This window comes from Poecilia reticulata, chromosome 18, assembly GCF_904066995.2.
Source record: "Poecilia reticulata chromosome 18, P_reticulata-male-v2, whole genome shotgun sequence".
NCBI classification, from domain to species: domain Eukaryota; kingdom Metazoa; phylum Chordata; class Actinopteri; order Cyprinodontiformes; family Poeciliidae; genus Poecilia; species Poecilia reticulata.
Window position 1 is genome coordinate 7,730,949 of NC_088847.1, and position 24,072 is coordinate 7,755,020.

Sequence of the window (24,072 nt, forward strand, 5' to 3'; positions counted from 1 at the left end):
TCTAAATGCTTTGTTGTTGTTGGTAGGGCCTGCGCCAGCCTGAAAGTAGCCCAGGGCGAATTTTGGGGAGGCGAGGATTTTATTTTTTGAATGTATGTTAACAACAATATTCATCTTTACAAACACTACACCTCATCTTAAAGTAAAGGGGTCATGTCACACGTAGCGTTTTATTTAAATATTGGATTTTTATTCATTTAAAATACAAATATTTAAAAATTATGTTTCAGTGACAGCTGTGTCAGATCAAACACATCATTCATCAATTTGTGCCTGCCAATGTAGACCTAGCTATGAGTAAAATATTTTTCGGGGAGGTAGGAGGGGATAGAGAAGTGGCACCAAAACCTTTTCCATCCCGGGGGCCCTTATTCTTCTAAATCCTGATATTGAATGTTCCTATTCCACACCCCTTACAATTAATCTTCACATTTCAGCCTTAGATCTTTGCTTGAGTTAATGTCTCAAGTAGCTACAAAAACTTTGTAAATTTCTTTTGGATTGCTTTTTACTTGTTTAAGAAAAAACAAATCTGTAATTTTGACAAGTTTTTCACAGCAAAACTAAGAGAAAGGACTTTGAAATACAAATTACTTTTAAAACCCTCAACTTATTTTTATTCCCACAAGAAGTTTCCCTCATTTCTAAGGCTGGATTGCATTCCAAACACAAAACACAGCTAAGTAAAAAGCATTAGCAAATTTTATTGAGTTTATACAATTATAACTATTAGTAAAAACCAAAATAATCCAAGTTGTAGCTGATCCAGCTCATAGTCAAGTCTTTCTGAATCCAACCCAGGAGTTTGTCTTCCTCTTGCAGGCCCAGCATCACTTCCATCACAGAATGGGCCTGGGCTGCTGCGTGAGGAGGATCCCAAAGCGTTTCTTCACCAGCACCCGGTGCCGGGAGAACTTGTCGTCCGGAGAGAAGCGAGCCGGGTGGGCCGAGCTGGTGGGCTGCCCTTCGGGTGTCGCCTTCTGTTGGTGGATAAAAAGGAAAAGTATTACAGCATATGGCCTGGTGGGGGGAAAACATAATTTTTAGAGATACAATGTAGGAGATTTTGAAAACAATACAAAGTCTGCTAAAAGTCCAAGTTTTCCATTAAAAAAAAACAAAAACAAAAAACAGTACGACTCCCACTCGTAGCCAATTTAAATAAACAATATTTTAGTATTTTAAGGTATTCCAAAAACAAAGTGCAAAGTAACACATGTATATGGTAAGAAATCAAAAAAATAATTTTTTGGTTTGACTGAATTGTTTTGCTGTTGGGTGCAATATGACAAAATCCAATAAAGCACAAGTAAACAACACGTACAGAGTTAGCACTAAAAGCTAACGTGGCTACTCGTGGCCTGTTTGCTTAATTTCTTTATCTGACAAAGTGCACCATATGTCACAAACCATTCACTTTTACGAATCTAAAAACGTACTATATAACATTCAAAAGCGGAAGTGAAACTTAATGAGAATAAAATGCTGTCGGTGTCAAAATGTTAATGTTAGCGACGTAAACACGAAGCGAGGCTTACCTTCAGAGTGTAGACTCGGTCTCCGCTCTCATTTAGATAATATTGCAGAAACATCACGACGACACTGTGCCTTTGGTTTTTACACGTTCAAATGAAGTCAAATAGACTGTTCAAGTCTGGAAAGTCCAAAGGTTTTCGGTAAAAGCGTTGTTACTATGTCTGAATCCCACGTGCAGCGAAGATTTCTTCAACCCTGCGCAGAAAAGGTGGATATCCGGCTGCGGCCGCAGCGCATTCTGGGAAATGTTGTACAGCAGTAACGCGAGTGACCATTGCGCAATCGCGTTCAGTGTTCGGTAACTTTACTTGAAAACACATAGATGGAATAATTTAATAATTTAATAATTAAATTAGTGACTAAATTAAATTGGTTTGTCAGAACTAAATAATTAAACACATAAAACACAAACAAAAGGAGGGAAAGGGGAAAAATATGTATATATGGTTCTCTTTTCAAATATAAATATTCCTCCACTTTAATTCATGAGAAACAGTTAATGGAATGCTTCTGAGCGAAAACAAGCCTCAACTGTTTGTATTTGAATTTAAATGAGTGAATAATGAGTTGAGTTTTGAATCCAGAGTTAGCTGAAGACAAAGAATTCCCCCCCAAACAAAGGTAAGCCCATGAAATCAATCATCAACTACAGTTGGCGTGATTTGCCTGCTAGCTGTCTGCATAGAAGGGAAGTATTAATTTGAACATATGGAGAAGTGAAATTTCAGAGGATTTAAAATGTGTACAAACTTCATTTAATTTGCCATCTATCATAAAAAAAGTAATTTGCTTAAAAGAAATGGACAAAGGCTCCACTACCCATTAGCATAAATTTGCACACCTTTAAATAAATTCTTGTCATAGAAACTTTTGATTCTGATCAATTTGCCTGTCAGCATGCAACATGTGCATTGGCATGTTTTCAAAAGTTCTCAGCCTTATTCATATTGCAAGAACACTTTTCTGTATAGCCTTTTTCAAGTGACCCTATGTTTTCTGTTAGACTACAGTGGGGCAAAAAAGTATTTAGTCAGCCACCAATTGTGCAAGTTCTCCCACTTAAAAAGATGAGAGAGGCCTGTAATTTTCATCATAGATATATACCTCAACTATGAGAGACAAAAGGAGAAAAAAAAAATCCAGAAAATCACATTTTCTGATTTTTAAAGAATTTATTTGCAAAATATGGTGGAAAATAAGTATTTGGTCAATAACAAAAGTTCATCTCAATACTTTGCTATGTACCCTTTGTTGGCAATGACAGAGATCAAACATTTTCTGGAAGTCTTCACAAGGTTCTCACACACTGTTGGTGGTATTTTGGCCCATTCCTCCATGCAGATCTTCTCTGGAGCTGTGATGTTCTCGGGCTGTCGCTGGACAACACAGACTTTCAACTCCCTCCACAGATTTTCTATGGGGTTGACATCTGGAGACTGGCTAGGCCACTCCAGGACCTTGAAATGTTTCTTACGAAGCCACTCCTTCGTTACCCGGGTGGTGTGTTTGGGATCATCGTCCTGCTGAAAGACCCAGCCACGTTTCACCTTCAATGCCCTTGTTGATGGAAGGAGGTTTTCACTCAAAATGTGACGATACATGGCCCCATTCATTCTTTCCTTTACACGGATCAGTCGTCCTGGTCCCTTTGCAGAAAAACAGCCCCAAAGCATGATGTTTCCACCCCCATGCTTCACAGTAGGCATGGTGTTCTTTGGATGCAACTCAGCATTCATTCTCCTCCAAACACGACGAATAGAGTTTTGACCAAAAAGTTCTACTTTGGTTTCATCTGACCATATGACATTCTCCCAGTCATCTTCTGGATCATCCAAATGCTCTCTAGCAAACTTGATACGGGCCTTGACATGTACTGGCTTAAGCAGGGGGACACGTCTGGCACTGCAGGTTTGAGTCCCTGGCGGCGTAGTGTGTTACTGATGGTAGCCTTTGTTACTTTGGTCCCAGCTCTCTGCAGGTCATTCACTAAGTTCCCCCGTGTGGTTCTGGATTTTTGCTCACCATTCTTGTGATCATTTTGACCCCACGGGGTGAGATCTTGCGTGGAGCCCCAGATCGAGGGAGATTATCAGTGGTCTTGTAAGTGTTCCATTTTCTAATAATTTATCCCACAGTTGATTTCTTTACACCAAGCTGTTTACCTATTGCAGATTCTGTATTCCCAGCTAGGTGCAGGTTTATAATTTTGTTTCGGGTGTCTTTTGACAGCTCTCTAGTTTTGGCCATGGTGGAGTTTAGAGTGTGACTGTTTGAGGTTGTGGACAGGTGTGTTTTATACTGATAACGAGTTCAAATAGGTGCCATTAATACAGGTAACAAGTGGAGGACAAAGGAGCCTCTTACAGAAGAAGTTACACGGCTGTGAGAGCCTGAAATCTTGCTTGTTTGTAGCTGACCAAATACTTATTTTCCACCATATATTGCCAATAAATTCTTTAAAAATCAGAAAATGTGATTTTCTGGATTTTGTTTTCTCCTTTTGTCTCTCATAGTTGAGGTACATCTATGATGAAAATTACAGGCCTCTCTCATCTTTTTAAGTGGGAGAACTTGCACAATTGGTGGCTGACTAAATACCTTTTTGCCCCATTGTATGTGTTTTGGACTTTGACTAGAACTTTATGAAACTTACAATTTCTTCAGCTTCAGCTTTATTATACAGATTTTGAGTCCTTTTTTTTTTTTTTTTACATTTGCTACACTTTTTACAAAAGCATCAATTCTATCTAAAGAATTAAATCTCTATAACACAGAGCTGACACCACTCTGCCTCTCTTTGGTTATGGTGCTGCATTAGGGACATCCAGTGTTTTGGTTCCAAAAATATCTCATATGGTCTTCTCACACTTTTTTCCTGAGGAATAAGGAGATTGTCCTTACATCCGGAACACAACCATCATATCTTTACCTGGATAGTGTGCATTTTTATATCCACATGTGTCAACACTGAAACGTTTTCAGGTGGTTTCTCTTCTAAACTCAGTGTTTGTTTTCCTGCCTTCAAATGTCAGTGTATGTTGCCAGAGAAGAGCCCAAAAGTCCCCACAACACACTGGAAGGTATCGTATAATTAAACAGCCTCACACAGTTATTTTATTAAAGGGGCAGTATTATGAAATGTACTTTTTTTTTATGTTTACATCCATGTTATCATTCCCTCATCAAAAAACATGGCTATAGGGTTGCTTTGATTCTTTCACACGTTTGAGAAATCTGTTAATCTCCCATGGCAACCATTCAGCTGTGTTAAACGCCTAATTGAGACCTAGCGGTGCATTTGAGACGAAGCTCGTCCACAGAGCTGCAGCTTTCAAGCTGAACTTCCGCGTTACAGAGCACCCCTGCCCGCTTCTCAGCTTCTTCAGACTAGCCGAAAGCAATTAGCGAACATCCGGTGCAACCGTGCCAGGTGTGCCAACAGCTGGTGAAAACATAATTAAAGAGTTAATATAGGACCCATGTTGTGATGACTTCCTGAAGGCATTGTTCCAGTAAGAGCACGAGCGTCTTAAAGAGACAGAGGCCCAATTTCAAGGCTTTACATAAAAGTCATATTTAATAAATGCAGCCTTTTTATAACAACGGAAGGTAACACAGTTACTTCATTGTGCTATGAAATGGCTCACATTATACTGCCCCTTTAAATCCTTATTTTTGCACCAAAAGTGGAACTTTAGTTTCCCCGTTTCAGAATCAGCTAAGCAATGGAGCCAGTGCCGACCGTCCCGCCGGATTCCATCCTGGAAGAGGAAAGTCAATGCTCCCTGCCCAGAGCATTGGCCACGGCCTTGACCCCGACTCCGACCCTGAACCCAACCCTGACCCCGGCCTTTCCTCAGAGCTCCTCTCTGGTCACTGCAAGCACAGATCTTCTCCACAAGGTGGAAAACATCCCCACTCGGTTTGAGCCGGCTCCTCAAACGGGCCATTCGATCTTCAAGGAGCAGCTGATCTGCTCATATGAGGTCCACAAGCTGAACGTCGATACCGCTGCCACACCATGCTCACCGCCGACTGCAGAGATGCTCCGGGGGACCATCGATTACGTTCAAAGCAACCAACCAGTGCCGTACAGTCACTTCCCCGGCCTCATGAGCCCCTTCCAGGCCCCAGTGTTGAACCCACCCACCAGAGATTTTCCTCCTGCCGTTTGTCCCAGACCTTGGAACTGTCACGGTTTCCCATCTCCCGGTACCATGGTTTTTGGCGGTTTGCCCCCGATGCACTTTGAACCCAGGGCTCCCGGAAACTCCTGCATGGTGAACACGGGTTACCTGCCTCCCCCGCCTCCGTTTAGCTTCAGTTCGGGCCCCTGCATGGTGATCAACATGCCGGAGTTCTGTCACGGCGCGTGTTTACCTCCTCACCAAATGTTCCTCACACCTGAAGGTTATCCCGGCTGGTGCATGGGCCTCCCATTGGAGGCGTTCTACCAGACCTACAGGCCCGTTCTGTAAGGAAGATACACAATGCTAATAATACAGGGTTTATGGTTGGTTTCTTAGTGTGCTAAATCTGGTCCACAGGGTTTATAACAGAAAAGATAACATGGCGCTGAACGGTCCTCAGACGTCGGAGGACAGGAGGGAGGAAAAAGGTAAGTGATTAAGAGTTGTTTTGAAAGAGGCCAGGTATAAAGTCGAGTGAGTTTATTTGTAACGCACAACAAAGTGCTTTAAACTATAAAAACATCAACCAGTTATGAAATAAGCAATAAACATTACATTTTGTCAAGCGCTATCATCAAAATCATGAATACACACCGGATATGCTGATCAATGTTCCAGAGGTTACAATCAAACACAGCTGGTTTTTAAAAGAGCTCAGTGTTTCAGCAGTTTTCTAGTTTTCTAGAAGTTTGTTCCAGATTAGAGGAGCATAAAAGCAGAATGCTGCTTCTCCGTGTTTGGTTCTGGTTCTGGGGATGCAGAGCAGAACCCGAACCAGACGGCCATTCACGCCAGAACCGCCCCTCGGTTCTCGCTGTTCTCTCTTCCTCACAGAAGAACACAAAGTTTTCCTGCCCGACATGACCAAGGAACAAGGCAGCCGAGTTTTCTCAAAGCCTCTGGCCGCTTTTCAGGATCGGCTGCAAATGGAAAGGACCTGGGAGGACAGCAAGGACGTCCCCAACGCCTTCTGTCTCAAGGTCTCTGGGTTCTAAAGGGAACCACACAGAGAAAAACACTCAACTCAGAAATGCAAAAACATAAAAATAAATCCCCAGGTTGAAACGATCGTATTCGTTGGTGCTTTAAAACTAAGTCAATTTTTCCACACAGAACAAAGAAAATGAGACTCCAGCGACAGAAATCGGCTCCTTCATGGATCACCAGGATGATCTGGGCAATGACACAAACTCGGTCAGAAATACAAGTTATTATTATAACACATAAACCAGAACTTTTGGGATCAACCATTTCTTTGATGCATTTATTGAATTTTCTTTTTTGTTTTTAAATCAAAAGTGACCAGGGTACTGATTCAATAAGGGTTTTTTTTTTGTTTGTTTGCTTATTTAAAGTGTTTTGTGGCAGCATAATGTGTTAATTTTTGAGAACTTGGAGCCTACTTTATGCGGTCAAGCAGGTTCTATTATGGCACTTTGTTTACTTTATTTTAAGTTGTTAATCACAGTTTAAGAAAAGGAGAGCTACTTTCTCCACATAGAGAATGTGGAAAAAGTTGGAGAACTTTTTTCCACTTAATAAAAGAAATCATCCATTTAGATTTTGTGTTTTGTAGATTTTGTGTGATCATCTTTGTCTAATATAAAAATTTGTTCAATGATCTGAAATTAATTTAGACAAAAAAAAAAAAATGAGAGAAATATTCGCCAAATGGATTGACTGACTAAAAGTTATCAAAATAACTGAAGACATTTAACAGAAGTTCAAGTCGTTGTATATTTAAGGTTGGCAACTATGGAATCACTTTTATAACAAAGACATTTTACTTGTTCTATTGAAAACTGACATGTCTGCCATTTTTTTGTACCATCAGATGGACATGGATGACATGAACTGCCTCTTTCCTTCAGACCTGAACACCTTTGACTTCACTCTGGAAGACCTGCAGGTAAAAGATGAAAAGCAGACATCAAAACTGTTGATTTATAGCTACAAATAGAATAGGTTGTAAGGAAAGTTTAAAAATAAAATTTTCCTCTGTGCTTGGACACAAGAGTCTTCCAACTCCATATTTGCTACAAAGTGGCTCTAGGACGATAAATACGGAGTTTGGGAGTGACTTTCACAAAGCCCTGACATTAGTACGATAGGAAACTTGTGGGCAGAGCTGAAAATGTGTTTGTAAGCAAATCAACCTTCAAATTCGACTCAGTTTCATCTGTTCTTGTCTGGAAGAACGGGTCAAAGTTCCTGCTGTTTATTCCGAGTACTAAAAACATCTGACCCAAGTCAAAGTTCAGAATGCAATTCTATGTCTAAACTCCAGAAACACTTTGAAGAAAGTTCAAACTAATTCTCCAATTATTGCATTTAGCAAATGTAAATAATTTTAGTAATCCTAGAAAGGTTTTGTCTTATTTAATGACAGATGTTGAGATACAGAAAGCAGCTGGGTTATGTCCATTAAAAAAATTAATCATTTGTTTCTGTTTGAAGACTGAAACTAACAATTCCCAATTAAAAAACTTGCCCAGATGTTCAGAGATATAAATTATTTTAGCGTTAGCATTAGCAATAGTTTAGCATTAGCTTTGTCAGGAATTAAGCTATAACACGGCTTTAACCCAAAGAGCTTAACAAACCTCTTGTCTTGAATTGCAGTACTGTACATCGCCTTGTATCATACACGTTTCTGATCTTGGGCCAAGCCAAGTTGCCATGACTTTTATATTTTTGAGGACATTTTGAAAAACTCTGCGGCAAGAGCCTATCAGAACCTGCTATAAAATGTATTCAAGTAATACCTACTATATTTTGAGGTTTAGTGACCCAAAAATAATAATCTCAGAAAAATGTTTTAAATAGCTGGCAAAGGCAGTTGGACTGATAAAAATGTTAAAAATAGCTGGTAACCGTTTGACCACTTGAAGTCACTGAAAGATTGGGAGTATTGAGTTTTCAACCAAAGACAGTTGAGTTTCTATTATTAAAAAAAAATAGAAATAAAATACTGTTGTGTCACAGCAAAAGGAAGTTTCTGTCTTCACACTACTGATCCTAATGTACATATACTATACAAAGCCAAGGCAAATCATACATACCTTCAAAGGACAGACTGGTCGGACTTTGACTAAATTGTTACTTTATGCTGCTGCAATTGACAAGTCTCTTTCTTATGTTCCTGTTTGACCAACAGTCGCTTATGGAGGAGAGCTTAGACCCACCTTTAAATGAGACAAATGCAGAGAAGACGCCTCCACCGCCATCTGAAATTGAAAGAATAATCCAGTACCTGCTGTCAGACGCTCCAATCCCAGAATATGAGAGGAAATCTTACCAAAACAAGCTAGATTTGTTAGCTGAAGACAAACCGAAGAAGAAACTGCGTGGCTTCTCTGCATTCCAGCGGACACCCGTAGAAGAAAAACTAATGTACCCGAACATGTCCTTTCCTCTGGACAGCCATTTTGAAGATTTGACCAGCAAGAATTCGAGAGAAGTCAACGATGACTGCAGGAAGAGACGTAGTGAAAGAGAGTCGAAGAAACGTTTTCTAAAAACGGAGACGCAAAGTCGAGAAACGGCAAGAAAAAAAGGCATTCTTAATGACAGCAAATCAAATTTCTGCACGGACATCAGATGGAGTCAGAGGGCGAGGGACCACACCAACGAACTGGACGGAGACGGTTACCCTTTCAGAGCTAGAGAGAGGAAACCAGCCAATAAAAACCAGGAACACCGAAAGTTCTTGGACAAGTGGCAGGAATCTAGAGTGCCACAAGGAAAACCTCTGGATTTCCTCAGAAGGATGGAGATGAGTAGCGAATGGTTATCTAGCATAAAAGAAGAACCAAGAGAGAAGGAGAGGGGGAGAACTTCGAAGGTTGCGAGACAAAAACCTCAAAGCAAAAAAAAGACAGACAGATTGAAGCCAACGCCAAAGACAACCAAACGCTCCTCGTCAAAGAAAGCAGCGGGGGGGAAAGAGTACGAAGATTCAGGTGAACCTCTGCGGCCTCGGGGCCTGATGAAAGGGGGAAGAGGAAGAGAGACAAAGCACAAAATAACTCAACCTGCTAAAGCATCCAGAAAAACAAAGGCAGAGGTTTACAAAGCCTACTTTCCACCCAATGTGTCCGTTAAGTCCAAAAGCAGCACAACGGTTGGCAAATACCGTCAAAAGGCCAAATATAAGCCAAAATGTCCCTCCAAAAGGATGAAGACGCTCCTTTCTATGAAAACAGCTGAAGGAGGTCCGGAGTCAGATGGTTTTCCGTTTCCAGCATTGAATGAGGTGCAGAAGCAGCGATTCCTGGGGGGCAAAACAAAAAATCAAAAAGTTCCACAAAGGAGAGGAAATGGGTTAAAAATCAAGCCTGAAGCGTTCAAAGAAGAAGCATATGAGGAAGAAGAAGAAGAGCCCACGAGTACAGCGAGGAAGCACCAGCAGAGAAGCAGTACCTCCGAAAAGAGGAAAGGGGGCGCCGACAAGACTCCGGAAATACTCTGCTCCAGTCCGGTGAAAAAGTATCGGGACTCTGAGCAGAGAGGGCCCAAAATCAGGATAAAAAGGGAAAGAGGGACTTTAAGAGCAACCTGGCTTCATATAGAGTGACAAATAAACCCCCCAAAAAGCATGCTTAAAACAGTTTATTTCTGAAATAAACACACAAAAAACAAGCTTTAAGAATCACAATAAATTTACAGTGTTTAGCTATTTTGGCACACACATCATTGTCCCTCACACAGAAGTCACCTTTATTTTCATAAATTATTTTTTGCTTTTAGCGGTAAAATTAACCTCCAATGACACACAAGTATTTATTGAAAGATATATATATATATATATATAAAAAAGACACCGGTAAACATACGGATCCTCAGAGCCACTTCGGAGGAAAGCTCCCCCTGCTCTTTCGGCGTTTTTCCACATTTGTGCAATTGATGCTCGACTTAAAAATATAAAACATATAAAAATAGAACTCTTTGGGTTTGTTTGGTTCCGACGTGATCGGGGGGGGGGGACGACGGTCAGATGAGAACCACCAGGCTCATTCAAGCTTCTTGTTGTGTTGTTGAAACCCGTTGGCGCCGTGCGTCACGCCGTTGCTGTTCACAGCCTTCCCATTGGCTGCTGCAGCAGCGGCGGGCGAAGGCTGTGGCCCCGCCTCCTCGGGCTGCAGGTAGTCGTTCACCACTTTCTGATAGGTCGGATGGGTCGTCAGCACTCGCAACAAGTTTTCTGTCAAACATTTAACACTTTGGTTTTAGTCTGACATAAAGTATCGTGTTTGATCGACAAAGAAAAAAAACACACACACACACAAAAAAAAAACACATTGTGAATGCGCACCTTCGGTAAGCATCCCCTGACTGGAGGCCTTGGTATACAGATCACCGGTGTTGTGCTGTGGGATGCCAAGCAGCGCCCCCATGAGGTCTGAGAGCTCCTCCTCACTTAGGCTGCCTTTCGACTCCTGGTCAAACAGCTGGAAGGTAGGAGAACAAAGGACAGCATTAAAAGGGTATCTGCAGTCAAATTTAAGACTTTTTTTAAATGACACCTTCACTAATGTTTAAGTCCAATCAAGATTTAAACAACAAGAATAGCAACAACTGAGAACTTCCTGAGGTCTGTTTGTGGCTCTCGGCTGTAGTTTTGTGCTTTTCACACTGCATGTGGTTCTCTACAGCCGCAGCTGCCATAGTGCCAACCTTAAGTTTTTTTTTCTCCACAGTGTACATCTAGCCTTGTATGGGTCAAGACATTTTAAGGCCTTCATTTTATATCTATGAATTTCAGACTTTTTAAGGATTTAAGGAATGTGTCACGCTCAAATTCAAGACCCATAACTTCTGTCAAACATGCAAGACACTTACTGTAAAAGCAGAGTGAAGCAGGGCCTTGAAGTTCGTGAAGTCGCTAAGAGCCGAGACGCTGAAGTAAAGCTGTCTGAGGTCCACCGTTTCATCCTGACGAAGAACACAAAGAAAGTGGTTACACATGTGACCAATTATTTCATCTGAAAGTCTATTTTTAAGATTTCCTTTTTTACTGAAATTAAAAACACATTCACAGATTGGTGCATAAAAACTGAGCAAACTTTTTACTTTACCACATTTTAGGGGCCATGATTGTTTTTATGGTTATTTAAAGGAAAGGCTAAAAGCTTCATCAAGACATGTTTCAAAAATGTATTGAAACTTTCGGTAAGGGCTGAAACTATTAATCAGATTAATCATGACACACACACACACACACACACACACACACACACACACACACACACACACACACACGCAGGCCATTTCTTAAAAAAACAACAACATTCAGAGCAGTGATTAAGCCAAAACTGTACAAAAAAGAGATACATTTTGCATTCAAGATAAAAACACTGTCAACATGTTTAACCCAAAACGCAAAAGTATTTCTGATATTGTATAAAAAAAATCTTAAAACGTTAAATGAAAAATCTGTAGAATGTGAATTTTTTATTATCAGATTAATCAATTAATCATCATAATAATTGATTAATCTGAATAACTGTTAGTTGAAGCCCTTCTTATGGTGTAGTATGTGAACATCCAACATCACAACATTAAAACACAGAGTATGAGGAACAAAAGAAATTTTTTTTTTTGCTTCATTCAGAACCAAAGAACTGACTTTACCTTTGAGTACAAGCCACAGATGGAGACAGCCATTTGTTTATCCTTCAGGGAGAGAATAGAGGTGAGCTCGTCTGCACTGGCCTTTGACCCCTGAGCTCCAGACCGACACCTGTCAATCATTTTGGCCAGAGCAACTTTGATTTCATGGGCCTCCAGTCTGAGAGACAGAAAGATGCAAAAAAGGAAGACAATGGTTAGTTTAAATAACACCAAAGAGCTTTGGTTTAGAGATTTAAAAATCACTGGAAGAGTTCTTACCCATTTTTACGCAGAAGAGACAACGTTACCCTGCCAGGAGGTTCCAGCGGTAGAGACAGGCCGCCCAGTTTGCTCACAGGGACCCTGCCCTCCATCACATGGTCTGTGGCTGGGACTCCTAACGCCCTGTGGAGCAGTGAAGAACCGTTAGGACACGGATCAGGTCATGGACGTCTTAGTCAGAAACTAAAGCGTATCTTTACTGCTAATCAAAAACAATTTAACGCTTAAATATGGCTCAGCTACTACATCTGGTGGCAGAAATCTGCAAGCGTTTCTCAAAGCCAAATGATATAATAAACCAGTTTTTCCTGTTTGAAAATATGTGTTATGTTTACAGTTATTAATATGATCGACTGTGTCTAGAGTCTGGCTAGACGGTTCGAAAATCAAAATCCCTACATGAGCTTTCTGTGTCTAGGCCTGTCTGTCTCGATAACATATTTTGCTGGATGATAAATTGTCCCAGGAATAATTGCGATAAGCTATAATGTGGTTTTGATACCATTTTCAAGTCATATCTTGATAATGGCATAATGATGCTAGTTCACCTTCACAAAGACAGAGAAACTTTAATTTTGTGGAGAACTCTTAACACTGGAACTGGAAGATATTTTAAATACCCCAAATTAGAGATGCACAATATATCAGCACCAACATCAGTATCGGCAGATATTGGTCATTTTCTGACATATCGGTATCGACTGAGACAATATGAACAACCGATATTTATTTCCATCTTGATGCCTTTTGTTTCTCCTTGGGGTTTTTCCCCCCCCCCAAAGGTGTCAAAATAATAGAAGCATATATATAAAATAGGTAAAGACTGGTTATGGCCAATATCTGGATATAAATATCGGCCCAAATTTTAATATATCTCTGAAATAAAATCTAAAATAAAACACGACAACCAAAACCATAAATACAACTGATTAAGATTTCTCTGTAAACAAAATTGCCCTTCAAAACATATTCTGAAATGATCAAACTCATTTTAAATTCTCATGCGATTCATTGATTAGTTGAGTAGTTGCTTATTGCGACAGGTGTGGTCGTCTCCTTACTTGGCCATGAGTTTCTGGACATTGTCAGCATACAGGCTGGGGTTCTTCTTTTCCTCCTCAGACGGGTTATAAACAGGCAGGTACTGCAGGACAACAAAACATGTCATTTACTGGCAGATTTTGTTTTTTTAAAACCTTTTCTTGGGAGGTTAAAAATGAAAAAAATTTAAAAAAGTGGCCGATATGGGTAAATACAGCTTCATATCTGCTGCACCTCTTAGTGCAGCCAACAGAGAACACACCCTGAGTACACATATTTATGACTTTATTGTAAGGAAATAGGGTGAGGAGGGGGGATATACGATTCTTACCTCAACAGTCATGTTCGTATAAAACTGTGAAGCAGTGTGCCAGACTGAATCGGTCCTAAAAAATAAAGAGAAAATGATACACAATTGTGAGAATGCATAGAGTGCTAATTATGACAGGAAACTCAAGAAGAAAACTTTAGAGAGCCAGTCTAAATCAGACACCAACTTCTTTTCCCAGTTATAGACTTGTCTAAATACTTGGGGTTGAACCAGTGAGACTGAATTATCAAAGATAAAAATCAGTGTTATTGCAAAGCAAGAAATGAATTTAAACAAGCTGTGGAAATTTAAGAAAATTATTTAAATAAATACTGCCACATTGAATGTGCTTAACTCATGAAAACATAATCCTTAGTATTGAAAACATGAAGTCTAATGCAACTTCTTGAAATTTACCTGTCATGTCTTGAAAAATTAAAAAAATTTCCAACAAGATGTCAAAATTATTTTTTTCCTCACAGTTTCTTCCATACTTGAATACACTTGTACATAAAGCAACCAAACATTTTTCCTCATTTCTGCCTCTCAGGCTGATCAGTTTCTAAAGGAACATTTTAATGGAACAAAGACCTTCAAATATTAGCAGAACTTTTTTGTTATTGTTTGTTTCAACTGAGGTTCTGTTAATAATACTCTTAATTAGGTATTAATTCAAATGAGCTCGTCCAAAAGGCTGAAGCTAATAGCTAGCTGGGAGCAGCCAAGGCAACAGCAGCGAGCCGCAGTTTCAAAGTCAAATACAATCTTAATAATGTCCTCGCAATTTATGCAAATGCCACTTTATGGCCTTTGTACATTTGCAAACTTACATAGAAGCTGAATTGGAGGCTGTGAGTCACAAATTATCCGTGTCAAATGCAAACTAATACTGTAATATTTAAAACGTTTATAGCAAGCAAAGCAAAACCGCACTCATACGCTGCTCTGGCATTGTTTGCTTTATTCTTCTGACAGGCGACACTTTGTAGTCCAGTTTTCATATGGGAAGCTTATTGGTGGCACACCACCTCCAACCTGTGTTTCCTGCAAGTTGTCACCTGTTTCACTGCAAACAAAACTCAATTTAAATTTGATTGGTGCTTGAAGGTTTATCAAATAGCTTTGGTGCAAACTGATGAGACCCTTTGAGACTACATATGGCAGAACACTTTGGTCTCGATCCCTCACAAACTTTATCTTTATCCCCGTTAACAAATGTCGTACAAATACATCTATTAATGTTCATATTCATAAACTTTGCTGGCAGTCAGTGGTTAGAGTGTGAATAACATCAGATTGTGGTTTTTTGCTGTTTCTTACATTATTTGATGGATAGGAATAAAATAATCTACAATACAATTGATCAAAACAGTATTACCAACTATAATCTTACTTAATTAAAGCAATACAAAGCATAACCTCTGATTTAGCTGATTAAATGATCTGACATTAAACGTTTGTCGCTAATTAGACCAATTTAATGCACTTTTATACCAATGCACTTGCCTTTCTACCTTCTTTTAATCAAATCCATACAAGCTTAATTCCCTGCAATGCAACACAAGCCTGAGAAGACACAAAAATAAGTTAGCTTAAGGAACTCACCATGACGCCCCTTTATATGTCCATCGAACGGTGTCCTGAGGAAGAGCCATAAAAACACAGATCAAACAGTGCAAGCAGGACAAAAATGGTTTTATCTCAGAGCGGGGTTGTTTTATGCCTCCCATTTCCCCATGTTAAACACAGTGATATTTGCAGTATGCAAACACTGAACCAAACAGTGTTTGCAGTCATCTTTCCAACATGACTCCAAAAAGTCAAAAATGCCAGCTGCCAAACAGCACAAAGCTTTTATTGTACACATTTGCGAATGCAAGTTCATACATGTGTACATATGATGCAATACCAAAACAGTAAGAATAGTAAAAATAGAGCAGAGGCACACACTGTTGTAAAATGCAGCTAACTTCACTTGCTGCTGTTCCATTTCTACAGCTCTCTAAAATCATGTCTAGAGCCACCAAAAGCAAGGTACTGATCCAACTCATGGTCCAGCACTGGGTCATTTGCATGACCAGTGCAGGTCTTTCATGACATCTTGGTGTCCGATACATTAACTACACTCAGCATTTTTTTGGAACACAAACATTTGCATTCCTGTGGTTGAAGCTAATCAGTTCCTGTGGACTTTTCACACCTGGATTAGGGATCAAAACTTGCAACATTTGTTACATTTTCAGCTGATCCAGTAAGCTTTCACACTACAGTGTGTCAAACGATCCCAACACTTTGAAATACTTGTTCTCCCTCTCACCCTTCACCTGTGGTGGTGCTGTGCCAAGAACTCCTTCAGGAAACGACACAAAAACCTCTGAAGAAGGTAAACATGCAGCAAACTAATGGTGTATGAGGGCCGCACTGGGTGAACTCGGGGAATTCATCTGTCTAACGCATGTTTCATTCAACTCCAGGTCACTTTTTTGTTCTGTCACAATTATTGGTTATTTCCATTTTGATTGTCAGAGTTCAAATTTTACAAGGACTGCGATGCAGACTGACCAGGGCAAGCAATGCAATGGTGCCAACAATAAACGGCACCACAACACGGTCAACAGAAACTATGATCTCCCCTCGCACCCGCTTCCTCACACACAAAGCCAGCGCGCAGTAACCTTCCTTGGTGACAGTCACACCCGCATTGACACACCCACCACCCAAGTGTCAAAGCCGTGTGCTCCTGTCACATCAGTAATTACTTTTATTCATATGGCTCTTACAGAAGGCATGAGTGCAACTTCCTTGTTCGTGAAATATTAAGAAAAATGGAGTGGCGTCAGATTTTAGCGACTGTAGGATGTCTCGTGAAGCACGTGAAGACATTTCTCACAAAAAGACTCTTGTGTTTGTTTCAGTTACATTTACACAGAATGCCGTGCACTATAGTATGTTTGAACCTTTTGGAGTAGTCCGGCGTTCACATATGCATTCGAACCGCACCAGAGTTCAAATCAACCAAACCGAGATCTAGGTTTTTAGGCAGACTGGAGTTTGCTTTTTTGGTTACGCCTCCTCACCTCCTCAAATGAACCGGACTTTCTCGGCAAATAAACCAGAGTTTGATTAAAGTGGACCAAACAGGGTCCGGTGTCAATGGAAATGCTGGAAAGTGTTAGGAGACCTGCAATTCATCATGCATGCATTAAACAAAGAAATTTAAGGATTCAAATATTTACATCCAACATGTAAATGTGGATGTAAATAACTGGGACGGAATTATTTACATCAGTTACTGAAAATCTTCTTCCCAATTATTGCACTCACCACTTTGTTTGGGTAGCGCAAAAGAACTGGTTGGACAGGGACTCCAGCGACAAAGGCACCTGACATCAGGAGACAAAGAAAAATGTCTTGGAAATATACCAAGTCATCAAGTAGCAAGACAAGAAAATGAAACCACTCCGATTATTGAGCAATTCCTGCATGATTCGTGCAAACAGTAGTTTTACTGAAACAGACAGGACGGTCTTGCTCAGGATGACATTACATTTTCTGTTTGTTCTCGCTGCGGACACCTACCAGGCTTGAACTTGATGAGCGCTCGGCCATTAGTCGTGGTTCCCTCTGGAAACATGAGCATCTAGAAAATAAAAAGTTGCTTCTTTTATGAATTCAATCAAGTGATAACATCTCAATAGCATTTTAAAAACAATAACATAATTTATCACCTATTTTGAGCCACAAAAAAAATAAACGGTAGCTAAGAAGTGATGCCAAACATCAAAAATAATTCTATTAAACCAGCAGAACGCACAAAATAAATCTAGCTAGGATTTTTCATACCATGTTTTGTAATCTGTGATAATTTCACATCATATAGTTCCTACTATTTAAAGTCCTTGTAATGAGATGCCAGAGAAAATCCTGAAGAAACTGAGTAATGCTTTGCCTCATCAATCTGTTGCCATCAACGGTTGCTAAGCTAGCTGAAGCAAGGCTAGCAGACCTTTATCTGTCACTTAAAAGAAAGTGACGGGAAAAACAGAAAAATATTTTGTGTTTTCATAAATATTTCCATTTATGAAAAAACACAAAGTGGATACTAAAGCCAGCCTTCTTTCTTGATGAGGTCATAATAAAACTAGAGTCCACAGAAAGACAAAATCAACACATTCTAACACATCCTAACCCATAAGCACATTTATTTTAAAACTATAAATTTACCCGGTTTTAATTCTGCTCTCAAGTTTGCACATAAAATTGACATGAAATGTCTAAAGTGTTACTGCACAATTCTAACTGAAAATGATTTTTCAGCAGAGGAAGAAATAACTAGGACTGAAATGATTAATCAGATTAATTGTGATGAATCAATTATTGATATTGTCAACCAATTTAGCAATCGATTAATCAATAATTGGAGCATACAAACGTATAAAAGTCTATTTGATTAGAAAACAGCAGTAGTGGTTAATCGAAACTGTACAAAAATAAACTAAAAAAGAAAAACGTTTGTCTTATAATTTGTTCTAAGTAGACATGGCCTCTCCTGCAGACGACCACCTGACCTCGTACCTGGGGCCAGTAGCCTTTAGAGGTCAGCCTCTCGATGAGCTTAGCAACGGCCATCTTTCTCGACTCCGGATCTTTCCTGCTCACGAGCACAGACTGGTTAAACTCCAGCAGAGCTGAAACGCATATCAAAAATCATTATTATTATTATTTTACACTGCATCAAATCAGAACAAAGAAATAAAACAAACTTTAGGATTTTATTGTGTAGTTACTCCTGAAGAAAATGAGGCAGGAAGTGGAAGAGCACGCCACAGCAGATTAGATGTCGACAGAAGAAGCCATTTGTTTACCTTTAAACTTCCTTGCATATTTCTGGCTGCGTCTCCAAATAGTTCTCTGGTTTGCGAGAGTTTAGTGGGAGGATTTTCAGTTCTGTGCGTTCCAAATGCAAACCGGGCGATCTGGAGTTTTCAGAACATGAATCAACCCCTCAGTCCTGCCTCTCCGAGGCCGTCAGTCAGGTCTGACCTGGGTGACTCGGCCGTTTCATCCAGACTCTCACATCAAACTAAACAGCACTCTCTTCTCGTTCCTCGGAGTCATCATGAAGCTGCAATTGCTGTCCTGTTGCATCATTTAGTCATGCAGTTGTTATCTACAACAGTAATATTCTAAATGAAACTGCCCAGGAAAACAGATTGAACTACTGATTTAAAAGCGCATACCTTCATGTATGCGTTCGTTTTCCCTTCTCTGAAAGTCAACAGACGTCGAATGATGTGTGATGCTGAAGCGCCATCGAGCAGCAGTTTGAAAACAGAACTTTTTGTTGTGAAAATGTGCGTTCCCCAACAGTTCACGTGGAAATCAAAAGTCTGAAACATGATTATTTAAAAAAACAACAACGGTTTGATTTGAAGGGAATCACACTCATTTAGTAGGTTTCACCTTCATGTCTTTCCTTTAGTTTAGGTTTTGAACAGCTCTGGGTCAGTTAACCTCTTTTGTACCCCGATTATGAGCAATTATGCTCAATTGTGTTGCAATTTCAGCGTGTCTTACTTCCATTCTACACCATAAAACACTTTGAAAGAATTGTGTATCTGCTTTGTGGGTTGTAGGCTATTCAAGTTTGTTTTTTTTATGAATTAGAGATATGAACAAGCATTAAAAAAGTTAAAATCTCACATAATTTTTCTGAAAAACTTAGAATTTCACCCCATTTCTTTTGGATCAGATCGTCATTTGAAACAACTAGACATTCATAAATTGTGACCCCTAATCACACCAACATAGCCTGCTTGAGAATATCGTTTGCTAGATGATTGTTTCAAACCCGCTTTGACAAATTATGAACTGATGAATGTGCCAACTCGGACACAGTTCAGCCTGCTGTATCTCGGCAAGGGCTCTTTGTTGAGACGGAGCAAAGAGCCGCTTTCATCAATGGGAAGGGCACATAAAAAGCTGTGACTTAAATTCTTAAATGATAAATTCTTAAGTTGACAGAAATACTTTAACACAAAAAAAGACAGCCAGATCAGCAAATAAAACTACAATTTTCAGCAATTCATCTCAACAACAACCATTAGGTAGCCAACAGGAGTAAATGCAGTAATAGTAATGCATGCAATTGACATTTTAAGCTGAATCTATAAACAAAATTTATGACTCCATTTATAAACACAGTGAGCTCTTAACAGCTGTTATAAATCTTTCTATCAAAGCCAGAGTGACTCCATTAGCTCTGCTACATGTTAACATCCAAACATCAGAGATGCTGGTCAGGATTTCAAAGATTGTTTGAAAACTTCTTTTTTTTTTTTTCAAAAGATTCAAAGATGGCTAATCAACCACCACTAGTGTTCAGGCGATCACTTCCTAATGATCGCAAAACGGAAATTCAGAAACGGACGGACAGAATGTTCTGTTTGGTGTTGATACGTCCGTTTTTGCGTGGTAAATGTTTTTGTGGAGTTTTTTTTAGTGTTAATTCCTGATGCACTTGAACGTAATCTTTGCTCTGCGCTCCCGGGGCTCTTGTTTATTGGTTGCCATGGCAACAAGTCTGCGTGTGACGTTAAGCTGACAGACTGGGGAAAAAAATAATATAACCACCCGTTTTTCTAAATTTTTTCCCCTGGACAAATTGCATCATTTGTTCGTATAATGTGGCGATATTCAGAGTGATCATCAAATAGGATGAAATATTTCATAAAGCATATAGGGGCCAAAGTTTGTTAAATTTTAAATCATGGCTCCTATTAAGTAAAATTAAATTATGGGTCATTATAAAGAGAAATTTGCTTTGTTCTCTCTTGTTTATAGAACTGACAGAAACCAAACTACAGATTTATTAGCAGAGAGAATATTTTACATATCCAAACTTCAGCATAGATCTCAGCTTTAAACCACATTTTATAGAATCCAGTAATTGCTCTACTCACCAACTGCCCCAACCAGACCCAAAAAAGGTTTTGCGTCTTTATTATTTGCTATATTAAAGACACATTGTATTATAATTCATTGAATAAGACTGTCTGGCATTCGCATGTAAGTTTTGGCTTTATTCTTAGCACTAGAAAAGAAAAGGTCTTCCAGTGACTGTGGGTGCATCAGTACCCTAACGACCCCCCCAGTCCCTGCTCTTTGCAACACAAAGTTACACCCTTGACTATCCAGCCATCCATTTTCTATACTCCCTTGTCCTTAGTGGGGTCTGGAGGGGTGCTGGTGCCCATCTCCAGCTAACGTTCTGGACGAGAGGTGGGGTCACCCTGGACAGGCCGCCAGTCTGTCGCACACCCCTTAACTGTAAACCCAAAAAATACTTTCATGTTATCCAATGAGTCATTGTGGACACCGGTGTCCTCATGACAGTTAATGCGTGAAGAAAAGATTTTCTGTCACACAAATATATTTCACAATAGATTAAATAATTATTTGCTAGAAGACAGAATGACTCTGGCTGTAAATAATGAACCAATCTATCACCAACCCTGCTTCAACGCTACCAACCTCATGATTGTATCGGAGTCATAAAAGTGCAGCTATTTTACCTCCTATGACGGGCAGCTTCGTGTTCTCGTACCGCGACACAACAGTTGCCAGCTGGGTCGGACACAGAACCAGCATGTCCAGGAAGCCGCTGTGGGGCGCCACCACCAGGACCGGCGCCTCCTTCAGGTCGGCCCTGCGACCTTTTACTCTGACCCACGGGAAGCCCAAGGAGAAGAACACGGCTCTGCTCAAGAGCAAGATGATGGGGTGGAACAGCCAGCGGCGCCAGCCCGTGACGGGCCGGGCGCGCTCTTCTTCGGAAAGGCCGGCCAGTCTTAGCCGGGCAATGGGCCACATGATGAGGAAGAATAAGGCCGCCAGCGTGACGCGTACAGGGACGAGGACGCTACCCAGGATGAGCCCCTGTCGGCAAGAGAAATGAAAGAAACGTTAATATTAGATTTATTCTAGTAGTCATAAAGTAAACATGTATTGTTCTGAAACTAGATAACAGGAATTCATTTTTGAAAGCCTCTACACACATGCACCCCACCTAATATCAAAAAATGTAGATAATCCAGGCGAGTTCATCATGTCATGCTTTACGAACCATTCTTTCAGCTATGCTGCCCTGCCCTAGCCATATTCCTCTCACTGTTATGCAACTCTGTGTCTTGTTATCAGTCACACCTGTCTATGATGAGGCTCTTTATGACTTGGCTATTGTGGGGGGAAAGAAGTAGAAGAGGCGCTTTGTTTCTGTGTGAGATGCTGTTGTAGGATACACAAGTCAGGCCAGAAGCTATGAACACCAAGATCTTTAAAAAGTGTTACTTAAAATTATTCATAATGCTTTTTTACAATGTTTTAGTAAGTAGCAGAAACCCCATAAAAGGCATGTTATTTGTGAGACAATGACATGAAAAGTAGTCCTATAAAAATGCTGAACTTTGTCTCATAAATGTGGCGCTTTGTCTAAAAATGCAATGAAAAGCATTTAGAAATTTTTAAAAACCTGTATTTTTTTTGTGCCAATTGCTTCGTATAATAAATGCAATGTTATTCATAAATATATTTCATATTAGCAAAAAATGTTTCTCCCAAGTCTTGTTTAATGCAAATTAACTATTTTTATTGCTACCTACTTTTCAACATTGCCTATCAGTTTCATGCGGCAGCTGAACGTCTCTTCCCTCTTGTGACTGAAAAGAAATAAAAAAGCTTCCACTAGTTGTAAGCGTTATGATGTAAATATAACATCAGTAAACTCACCCTAATCCTCTGCGCTCTGGTCAGCTTCACCTCGAAGATAAAAGGATGAGGGTACTCCTGTGTTGCCGTGCAACAGTCGCCTTTCTCCATGACTACGACCTGCAGCAGACAGGCTCGACTAAAACGTCTTTAAAAAGTTGAAGACAAGTTCTTCGACCCAAACGTCCTTTAAAAACTTTCGGGGGAGATGACCTGTTTGGAAACAAGCACAAGTTTCCGTCTCGCGCTTTCCTTTGAGTTTTAAAAGTTGAAGCTAAAGTGGACAGACGCGCGTGGAGAAAAAGTGTGACAGAACGCGAGACCAAAGATTTACATCAAGCTTAAAAACAAACGCCACCGCTTTCTGTCCTATACTCTACCTTAAGCGTGAGACACCACGCTGAAGCCCGGTTTCTCTGCCCTTCCCACCTACGTATTTCTTTCTGAACTCACCTGTCCCGCCCCTTCTCACACACACAGACACACACCGTACGGTACAGTACACACCTACTCAGGGAGGTTTTGTTCGGGCGAGTCAGACCGGTCCCCGAAACTGAAAGACACTTCGAAAAATTGTTGTTTTACCAGCGGGGCATACATACAGTATGTAAAAAAAAAATTGTTTTAATTCACCTACAGATCACTGTTTACATGTGTTGTATCATGTCATCCACAAGGGGGTGCTGTGCGCTGCTGCTTCCCGTGGATTTGATCTTCCATGTAAAAGGTCCAAGAGTTCTGTCTTGGTCTCATTTGAAAGAATGTTAGATCAAATTTCAGGTGGTCAAGTTAGTTATTATCATTATAAAAAGTGATTACAGTATTTGCTTGAAAGCTTTTTCGGAGTCACCCTGTTAATTAAATTTCAAACATTAAAAATCTATTTTTCTTTATAAAATGTTTTACTTGGGAAAATTGGATCAAATTGTGATTTTACCATTGAAAAAGGCCAGTTGTGATCTTTTTAACCATATGACTTACACAGGATATAACATGAATCACAATTAGTTGTAAGACCACAGCAAAAGTTGAGCTTTTTTGAAAGGAAATCCTCAAAAAAAAAAAAAAAAAGGTTTCCTGTAGTTCTTGACCAGGTTTTCAGGCAAATGCAGCAGGGCTTTTGTCCTTTTAATGCAAAGTTGCTCTAAAAGTTGCATTAAAAGTCCATTAAAAGTGCCAATTTTGCATGATTTTGTAAATTATAATTTAAATGCAAAGTTGGCACCTTTAATGGACTTTCAATGCAACTTTTAGAGCAACTTTGCATTAAAAGTGTCATTACTTAACAAATTACACTTCGTGACAACTGTCATAAACATTCATAAAGACTTCTTT

At 39.8% G+C, this 24,072-nt stretch overlaps 3 protein-coding genes across 4 annotated transcripts; 1 reads left to right on the forward strand and 2 right to left on the reverse strand.

Annotated features, from left to right (window-relative positions):
- Positions 1 to 684: 684 nt before the first annotated feature.
- nop10 (NOP10 ribonucleoprotein homolog (yeast)) lies at positions 685 to 1,795 on the reverse strand. Its single transcript, XM_008435282.3, has 2 exons — positions 1,539 to 1,795; positions 685 to 980 (listed from the first exon to the last, which is right to left on the reverse strand). The coding sequence occupies exons 1-2, from the start codon at positions 1,590 to 1,592 to the stop codon at positions 840 to 842; spliced, it is 195 nt and encodes a 64-aa protein (XP_008433504.1). The 5' UTR covers positions 1,593 to 1,795; the 3' UTR covers positions 685 to 839.
- A 288-nt stretch (positions 1,796 to 2,083) lies between these two features.
- Positions 2,084 to 10,302, forward strand: LOC103480374 (uncharacterized). Its single transcript, XM_081599954.1, has 9 exons — positions 2,084 to 2,157; positions 3,505 to 3,636; positions 4,569 to 4,616; positions 5,249 to 6,010; positions 6,084 to 6,154; positions 6,561 to 6,706; positions 6,840 to 6,920; positions 7,561 to 7,635; positions 8,884 to 10,302. Exons 4-9 carry the CDS (start codon positions 5,262 to 5,264, stop codon positions 10,300 to 10,302), a joined length of 2,541 nt encoding a protein of 846 aa, XP_081456080.1. The 5' UTR covers positions 2,084 to 2,157; positions 3,505 to 3,636; positions 4,569 to 4,616; positions 5,249 to 5,261.
- Positions 10,303 to 10,322: 20 nt separating this feature from the next.
- lpcat4 (lysophosphatidylcholine acyltransferase 4) lies at positions 10,323 to 23,271 on the reverse strand. Of its 2 annotated transcripts, none has more exons than XM_008435284.3 (14): positions 23,118 to 23,271; positions 22,759 to 22,950; positions 21,546 to 21,909; positions 18,547 to 18,659; positions 17,551 to 17,611; positions 17,296 to 17,354; positions 15,577 to 15,611; positions 13,993 to 14,047; positions 13,682 to 13,764; positions 12,618 to 12,743; positions 12,360 to 12,516; positions 11,568 to 11,660; positions 11,041 to 11,176; positions 10,323 to 10,929 (listed from the first exon to the last, which is right to left on the reverse strand). In XM_008435284.3, exons 2-14 carry the CDS (start codon positions 22,846 to 22,848, stop codon positions 10,739 to 10,741), a joined length of 1,563 nt encoding a protein of 520 aa, XP_008433506.2. In that variant the 5' UTR covers positions 22,849 to 22,950; positions 23,118 to 23,271; the 3' UTR covers positions 10,323 to 10,738. The 2 variants fall into 2 exon arrangements, with proteins under 2 accessions (XP_008433506.2, XP_008433507.2); XM_008435285.3 differs by adding an exon at positions 22,632 to 22,688 and having other exon boundaries at positions 22,759 to 23,269.
- Between the last annotated feature and the right edge of the window lie 801 nt (positions 23,272 to 24,072).